This window comes from Cydia strobilella, chromosome 2 (assembly GCF_947568885.1).
Source record: "Cydia strobilella chromosome 2, ilCydStro3.1, whole genome shotgun sequence".
NCBI classification, from domain to species: domain Eukaryota; kingdom Metazoa; phylum Arthropoda; class Insecta; order Lepidoptera; family Tortricidae; genus Cydia; species Cydia strobilella.
In genome coordinates, this window is record NC_086042.1 from 16,201,577 (window position 1) to 16,210,993 (window position 9,417).

Consider the following 9,417-nt stretch of genomic DNA (forward strand, 5'->3'; position numbering starts at 1 on the left):
ATTTATCTATTTAATAATTTTAAGCTGAAATCAGAATATTAAAATTAGGTACGGGAGTTGTAATTTGTTCCAGTCCGACCAGCTAGTGTGCATCATTTTACCAGCAAAACTATATTCTTAGAAAACTTTAATTATTTAGTATTACAAGCTCGTAGAACGCTGCTGTGAAATTGAAAAAAGGAAACGTTGCAGTACCTACATGCAGTTTGCTATTTCGAACATGGCATTCTATATACGTAACTAACTAAAACACTGAAATGAATTTTTACTTTTAATTCTAAAATATATACTTAGGTAAAAACCATAGTGGTGTGTAGTAGGTTTGTTGAAACAAAATTCTAATTGAAGATTTAGGAATAGACCCAAATAGATTTCTTTCTGTGCTGTACGAGTAAATTCTCTTTTTAACCGACTTCAAGATTTCAAAGGAGGAGGTTCTCAATTCGGTTGTTGTTTTTTTTTTTTTATGTTTGTTACTCCATAACTCCGTCATTTCTGGACCGATTTTGAAAATTCTTTTTTTGATTGTAAGTATATACATACAGATTGGTCCCTTTTTTGTCAAAAAGCAGTTCTGATGATAGGATCCATGAGGAATCGAGGGAACTCCTCAAATGTGAAAGGCATACATATAGTGATTTTTGTATTTTTATAAACAAATCCAGCACTTCCATTTTAAAAAGTGACATTTGATGAAGTGGAACTGCTGATGATGATCAGAACGGAACTCTTCAATGACGCATAGTTCACGTTTGGCGATTTGTTTTCTTCGTTATGTTTGTAAGCAAATTAGGTTTTCAAGAAACATTTTTGTCAAGCTCGAGTTCTGATGATGGGATCCATGAGGAATCGAGGGAACTCCTCAAATGCGAAAGGCATACATATAGTGATTTTTGTATTTTTATCAACAAATCCAGCATTTACATTTAAAAAAGTGACATTTGATGAAACGGAAACTGCTGATAATGATCAGAATGGAACTCTTCAATGACACATAGTTCACGTTTGGCGATTTGTTCTCTTCCTTATGGACCCAGACCTAAACATGGACCCGGACTCGGACCCGGACCCGGGTCTGAACATGGACCCCAACTCGGACCCGGACCGAACTCTGACTCAAACTTGGACCCGGACAGCCGGACACGGACCCGGACTCTGATCCGGACCCGGAAATGATACTAGAAAAGTGGGATAGGTGGGTGGTTGGGTTTTGAACTGAGATTCTCACAGAACAGAACTGCTATCAGAAAAGTAGGTTAGGTTAGAGCTGTGACCCTTACAGAAACGAAATGCTATCAGAAAAGTAGGTTAGGTTAGGTTAGAACTGCGACCCTTACAGAAACGAAATGCTACTAGAAAAGTGGGTGGTTTTACCTCCTTTTCTACATTATTAGGCAAAAGATGCTGCCTTTTTTATTTCATTATCTAAGAGTGCACCATCAACAATAAGTGAACTTTCAGTGGCATCCCCCATTGAAGTCGGTTTTTTTTTTCTTAAAAATTATATTTATTAATTTGTCTATTCTTTTGTGTCTACCTACATATTCTCATTACCTATATTGTTTCGCTTCTTATATACTGGCAGGTGCACAGCCAAATCCTTTGACGATAGGAACTTGTAATTTGGAAATTTTATTTGACAATAAAAATGATTTAATGAAATTAAACTCGCTCAAATGGGGTTAAACTAAAATGTAGGGTAATTTTTTTATGACTTGTACGCGGATGATGTTGCGGACGTAGGCTGAAGATATTTGAGAAAAATAAAATTATACATCTCACTTCAGCCCATGGAAAATGATGGTTCTTATGAGAATATTTTCGTTCATGTTTGATAGTTTGAAATTTTTGCGATATGCATTCATTAAGTTATGGCTTGCATTAATACGAGCTTGTGAATACGCTGACGTTACCGTTTATTACTTACAAATATTTTTTGTAATTTTATAATTGTAGATCTTCAATATGAAGGATTAAGTACTAAGAAATCGACATTCCAAGCCATTACCAATACCGCGAATTTGTCGATTTCTGGCCAAAGTTGTTTATTTAACTCTCATAAAATAGCTGGAATATTGTACAGGTTGGCAGGTAACCCAGTAGTTGCCGTGCGAAGTCGCAGGCAATCAGGCCATTTACGCGCGCAGTCACGACCGGGGCGACTTGAGACGTGACTGTCAAGCGTCGGGAAGGGCGTTCGAACAAGAAAAGTTTATAAACACTGTCAAGACGCTTTTTGACCGGTCTGGCCTAGTAGGTATTGACCCTGCCGGTGAAGCCGATGGGCCTGGGTTCGAATCCCGGTAAGGGCATCTGAGGCACGGACACTACGTACCTTTTCTCGAAGCGCTTCGTCGTTTTTTTTAAAATCCTCATACTTTGGGTTTGGATTATACCAAATAATCTAGGGCTAGGCAGTGCCCCCGTCAAGACGAGCAAAGCGCATTGCAAGGGCACTACCTACCTTTTCTCGAAGCACTTCGTCGTTTTTTTAAACCCTCATAACTTGGGTTTGGATTATACCAGATAAACAAAATGGGATAAACATTCTCGGGATATGATTGGACTTATTAAGCATAGACATTTTCATTTACATAGTTCTTATACTTTAGATTTTATTCATATCTAAAAATCCCCGATTTCGTCACTGACTCACTCACTCACTCACTCACTCACACTCACTCACTGATGATCATCAAAACCTTTAGGGTACTTCCTGAAGTCCTAGGAAGCTACAATTTGGTATGTAAGATAATATTGGTACACAAACAACATAAATCTTCAAAAACTTGATACTTTTAGCTTCTAAGGGGATGAAAGGGTGGAATTTAGTAAGTATAGGGAATCAATAACCGCTGAACCGATTTAGTTGAAATTTAGTGTGCAGATAGTTTTTGTTCTGGGGAATAGAATAGTTTTCAACCCCAAAATCACTCCGTAAAGGTGAAAAGGGTGTTAGGGGGGAAAAGGGGGTTGAAGTTTGTTTGGGGAATCAGTAAAAAGCAGATTGTATAAAAGATGCCCCCAGATGAGTATTTCAGGATTTTGAATAGTAAATCACCCCGAACCCAATTGGGGGATGGAAGACTGTCATAAGCAACATACAAAAAGAAGTGAAATCACACCAACAACATTTTCATGTAAAATGTTGCCAAGACGAAACTATAAGGCTCGCACTGTCAAAAGGTATCAGATCTCTTGTCTCGTTAAACTATTTGTATAATAAAAAATAATGAATAGTGAATAAATTTTTCACCTTACGCCCATGTGACGGTAGCGAAACGGCCAAGCCACATATTTTGAATAAGTTTGTGAAGTTAGGGCTTGTGAGTTAGAAGCTTATTGACTCTACAAGAGATCTGATAACTTTTTGACAGTGCGAGCCTTATAGTTTCGTCTTGGCAACATTTTACATTAAAATATTTTTGGTGGTATTTATTTGTGTGATGAACACAAATATTTGTTCCTGAGTCATGGGTGTTTTCTATGTATATATGTATGTATTTATCTGTATAAGTATGTACATCTTCGCCTAGCACCCATAGTACCATCGCCCACACTGTTTACTGTCCATCGGTGACATCGGTAAGTTGTAATAAGGTCCACCGATGTACAGTTAAGAGTATTGCTGTTTGTACAAGCTTTGCTTGCTTAGTTTGGGGCTAGGTTGATCTGTGTAAGATGTCCACTAATATTTATTTATTTATCTTCCTTGAAATAACACTGAATGAATTAAAATAATATAAATCTCAAATAACATGTCATATGTATTCCTAAACGCCAGTCATTCAATATTATGATTTGCTTCTATTAAATTCGAATGAAGCGTTTAGGATTGAAAGAAATCCGAAACAGAGACCTCTGTTCTCTGAATAGATTCTGAATGGAAAGGTTTTTTACTGACATACTTCTTATCCATTGGACAAATGCCCTTTTTTATAATTTTCAGCTCTAATTTTTGTATAATAAAGTTAAATATTTTGTCATGGTCATGTGCGATCACCCTAACTGAATAAAAATATACAAGACTAAATCACTAAATGAAACCGTCTTCAAAATGTCAGCAAATGTCAGGGATGGCATGATACCCGAATTTCAATAAATGATAAAGTAGAAGAAAGAATGTTCAAAGTATGTAGCTACTTTGTATTATATAGCGTATATTGAATTTATAATACATCTTTATATTTACTTAATCACTTGCATATAGATTAATAAAATACCTAATTACATAGTCAATTTCTGATAAGAAATTGAATGAATCGAAGACTAATATAGTAAATAGTATTTTGTGCAACAGGTACATAATAAGGGTTCATAAAATTCAAGGACCGAAGTTACACAACGACACGAAGTCAAGTGTTGTAAATACAAGCCCGCGAAATTTAAGACCTAATTATGTACCGTTGCACAAAATATTTTTTCTAAGACATAAGCACCCTAAAATGATATAAATAAAATCGCAATAAATACCTACACAAGAGATAATCAATTTTGTTTGTAGAACTTTGCCTAGAAATTAGCCTTTTTAAAAATACAACAGTAAAGTGGTACTACGTAAACGAAATTAATAACTAGCTTAAATCTAAAATAGGCCCTTGAGGCATTGTACCAAGGATGCTGGCGGCATTTCCCCGCTGTATCGCAATGCTGATACGTTGTGCGAGAAAGCCGCCAGCTCTTCGGTCACCAGTTACGTCAACCAGACGCTTCGCGATTTCTGCAAACAACTTATGCGCGCTGGGACCCCATGGACCTAGAGTTTCAACTCCAAATGGAACGAAATGATACTCTCTACCGAGGCTCTTATAAAGTCTGTATGTATATATCTGTCTGTATATATCTTGTATGTCTGTATATATCTTGTATGTAAATAAATTACAGTAAAGTTTGTACTATATAAATAGTATGAATATTCATAAGATGACTGGTGATACTACAGACAACTGCCACCCAGCCCCACGAGCCGCGATTCAAATGTAGTTCATTTAGATTTTAGATATCACTATCAGTCATTTAATAATAGATTAAATTGATATGCATTCGAGTAATATTGTTAAACAACTTTAGAAAATAAAATTAAAAGACTGCGGTTCATGATATTAATTTTCCTTGGTATACCCACTTAGTTCCTTTTAGTTGGAACTAACTTATAAAATATCCATGATTAAATCCGCAATATTCGATTAGCCATCATTACTCGAGTGATGCGATAGTGGCGAACAATGCCATTGTCTCTGCCGCGAGGATATCAGTTAATGCATCTGCCTCTACACACCGTTCCCTAGGTAACGGTGCGTGCACGGCGGCTGAACACCGTACTCGTAGAAGACTGAACATGTAAATTAGTATATTTGTATCAGTGGCGGGGCGTCAAACGTATTCGATAAACTACCTGGACCAACCATTTCTTCTATATGATTTATGGGAATATATGTTTGGATGAAATTCAGTGACAATGGAGCTTTACAAAAATTTCTCGATTTATAGGTTTGTAGTACAGCAAGGACATCCAGCCATCTTTCCGGATACACTACTTTCATACTTGCACTATACTAATACTTTATTTATTTTGTTAGTTCTTTTACATAAACGTATTATTAGTGTATCGTGACTTCGTGAGTGAGTAGTCTCATAGACTATTGGCGTTATTCATAAACGCGTTACGGGCCTGAATTTGCTATGAATCGTTTGTTTTTTGACTTAAAACTTGAATTTAACTTAATCAGGCCCGTAAAGTTTTATGAATAAGGGGGTTAGTATGTTAAATAGATGTTTTGTAACCCTCGCACATTATTGATGCGAATGTACTGCACCGTTTCAGCAAGGGTTTTGAATGAATGAGCGACTACTAAGAGCTATATTGTGTAAGGGAAACTTGGGGCAACCTCCATTGTCTCTACGGTCCCGTAGCTTTGTCCGACAAGAGGATTTTATTGTTTATCGCCTGAGATATTATTGTAATGGATTCTTCAGTGTTTGTTCAAGACCTAGAACGGTAAATGTAGGTGAAGAGCTACTCAAAACTTTACGTTATACGTAAAGTAATAAAGGCGTTGACATTTGTATATTCCCATTAAGTAATAATTTTATATTTTGCTGTAATACCGGTACTGCTTAAGAGAGTAGGTGGAGATAAATTATTTTTAATGCGCGCCCCCCCCCGGAGCACCTTTGCAAATATCTTAAATAATCTTACAGACAACCCACAGCACAAACACGGTCAAACCTACTTAAAAGTCAGTACGAGTTGTTTTAATTCCTATTATTCAGAGTACGAGTAAAATCTGGCAAACCTGAATTAAGTTGCTTCTTCTAATGGTTCGAATTACTGCCAACGTTATAATGTGGTCGATCTCCTACGCATTTGACAGATTGTATATAAGTTGCGATACAAAACACCAAAGCCCATTGTTTATATTTTATCGCCGTAATAAGCATGAAATATATCGCAGAGGGTCAGCATTACCTACAGACCTTACAGTTGATACCTTTACTTATCTTACACGTACGTTGCAACTACGGTCACCCTGTGAAAAGTGAACGATATGTTGTATTTTAAATAGTTCAATAAATAAACTGTGGTAAATAATACGTAACAATAGCTTTTAGATGTGGTTGTGAATAACAATACAGTTGTTGTACATATGTACACATATGTATATTTTAATACAATATGCAGAATATTTTTACGCTTGGATAGTTACTTTCATCGCCCCGTAAAATAAAACTGCATATCTACGGCTAATTTAAACAATTTCTATAAGTCTAGTGAATTTCTATAAAGCCAGTATGATTTGCCACAGACTTTTTTGCATTAAAAAATCTTCCATCGTTTAATATGCCAAAGCGATTGAAACAATATCCCTGAGGTGATCTCGCCGACTAAAGGATAGTGCATGATCTGCCACTTTAAAGTAACCCTTACTGTACTACCGCTAAGCTCCATTCGATCGCAAATAAATTTGTTGAATTCTGACAAAATTTCGAAAATACTGCGTCTATTAAAAATTGAGACTTATCTCTTTCGCTTAGGGGTCACATCGACTATTTGATAATTTTGTATATCGCTCCCAAGTGGTTGAATGCTAAAAACTGGGCTCAGACAAACGTCGCAAACCTTTTATCTAAATTGAGTCCCACTTTGCACTAAGTGCGGGAACTTTAGGCATTATGGGTACGATCATTTCCTTTTATTTTTCTTGTAGTTGAAAAGAGCTCGAGTTGGGGTGCGACACCGTTTTGAGTTGAATAGAACATCGCGATTACAGTCGGCGGGTTGTGTGATTTCTGTTTTAATTTCAAAATGGGTTTGACGCGTTTATTAATAACTATTGTTTGTTATGGCCTTATGGCGGAATATTTTCTCAGTATTTGATTTTTTAAATTTGGGATCCGCAATATACTAATAATTCCAAGAAACCTAAAAAATATATACAAAATAAAGTACGAGATTTTTTTAGGCGAATGCTTCAATTTAAGCTACATTAAGCTTAGAAAAATGCTACACGTGGTTTTTCACTAAGCTTTCACCTTGCTTTCACCAAAGAAAATATATAGTTTAACACATTCACTGCCCCCAACGCATATGTGCCTTCATCGTCATTACATACAAGTTTTTTCCTAGGCCACGCCCCCTGGCAGTGAATGCGTTGAAGGGGTACTGTCATAGTAAATTTTGTAGTCACAATAAATTTACTGCCATCTATCGACACACGATTAAAGCTAAAAATAAAAATATAAAAAAAATTACATACCTATATATATGGATAAATTATTTTTTTATTTGTATTTATTATTTTTATATGATTTCGACCAATGTATTTTCACTTATATGTGTTCATCATCATCATAATCATGTCAGCCGATAGACGTCCACTGCTGGACATTACATAGGCCTCCCCCAAGGCTCGCCACTCCGACCGATCCTGTGCCGCTCGCATCCACCGAATTCCCGCGACCTTCACCAGGTCGTCGCTCCATCTCGTCTCGTTATATGTGTTAAAATTATTTAAATAACAAACGAAACCGTCATCGCCATCTAGCCGAGAATAGGCCAAAGGTTGGTATAGGTGGTAGCGCCATCTGTGCGAGAATAAAATTTTCTTGGTTTCCGAGGCACGTTTTTTCCTTATCATCTTATACGGAGTTACATAGGTCTTTGCTTTTACGGTTTCCATGTTTCATCCGATCTATTTGCGATTAAACTCTTTCAAGAACATGTTTACGATTGACATAAAAAAATTGACTTATGTTGTCATTTGAACGCTAATTCGTTCTTTCCTTCATTTAACAGATTAAGATTTAAGATTTGAATAAATAACTGATTGCCTCTATAATTAAAAAGTACCTAATATGTATACTTTATCTAAAATACGACAATCAATGATGCATCGTTTTTGGAAACGTACGTACGTAAAGGCTTGCAAACCCCGCGAGCCTCCATGCCCACCTCCTAAAGAAACGAAGCAAATCAGTAAAAACTGGGTAAGCTACGGTTTCGACTACGAGAACTGCCAGGACGATTACAATTATCACCACGCGTCTTACTTCTTTACTATTACCTTGTGTATAATCTTTGGAGGGTTTGCTTGGACGTACGCTCCGGACGTGTGTCTGAGGGACTGGGCGCAGAGAGAAGCTTTTCTTGAACTCCGGCGGCGTGAGGCAGGCGGTATGCCCGCCATAGACCCTAATTATGTCCCCAAAGGTAAAATCAAGATTCCTAGTCAACAACAACTATGTGACATGGATATTGAAATCGTAATATAATGATTTTTTGATTACGTACATAACGTTAGGTTGTCAATAAAATACTACCTTATAAATTGATTATGACTGTTAAATTTCTCTTATTTACGCGTAGGAAATATCTTAAACCTTAAACGAATTAAACGCAGGCAAAAAGTGAACTGCCAGTAAAAACCGTTTGCACATCAGCCGACAACTCAGTGACGATGCGGCCGTAAGCCGCTGCCAGGCGTTATCGCTCGCAACTGTCAAACTGTAGCCGGCTTACTTGAGGGCTCCATTGAGATTACACTCACGCCTGCACGGCTGACGGTTGTTATGGTGCTAATTCTAATTTAGACTATGATATTCAAGACAGCAATTGAATATTGATATTATTTTATAACAATATATTTACGTAAGTTTTAAAATACTTAAGGTTTTGCGGAAACATGGCACATTTAAAAAACAGTCTGTATAGAAAATTTCTATCCCTCTATTGCTACCTAAAAAAGTATACACACTAACTCAAAATGCTTTATTTTACTATCAAGAAAACCATCCGAAACTATACAAGATAGGTTATCTAAGAAACTATTACCTATCTTAAATTTTGTCTAAGATCAATGTTGGTATATTCTAATAATTTTAGTCTTCCTTAAACTTAAAACATTTTAATAAGCAGCG

The 9,417-nt window shown here is 36.4% G+C and overlaps 1 protein-coding gene across 1 annotated transcript; it reads left to right on the forward strand.

The window, feature by feature from the left end:
* The first annotated feature begins 8,388 nt into the window (after positions 1-8,388).
* Positions 8,389-8,772, forward strand: LOC134749571 (NADH dehydrogenase [ubiquinone] 1 beta subcomplex subunit 11, mitochondrial-like). Its single transcript, XM_063684572.1, has one exon. The coding sequence runs from the start codon at positions 8,389-8,391 to the stop codon at positions 8,770-8,772; it is 384 nt and encodes a 127-aa protein (XP_063540642.1).
* Positions 8,773-9,417: the final 645 nt, after the last annotated feature.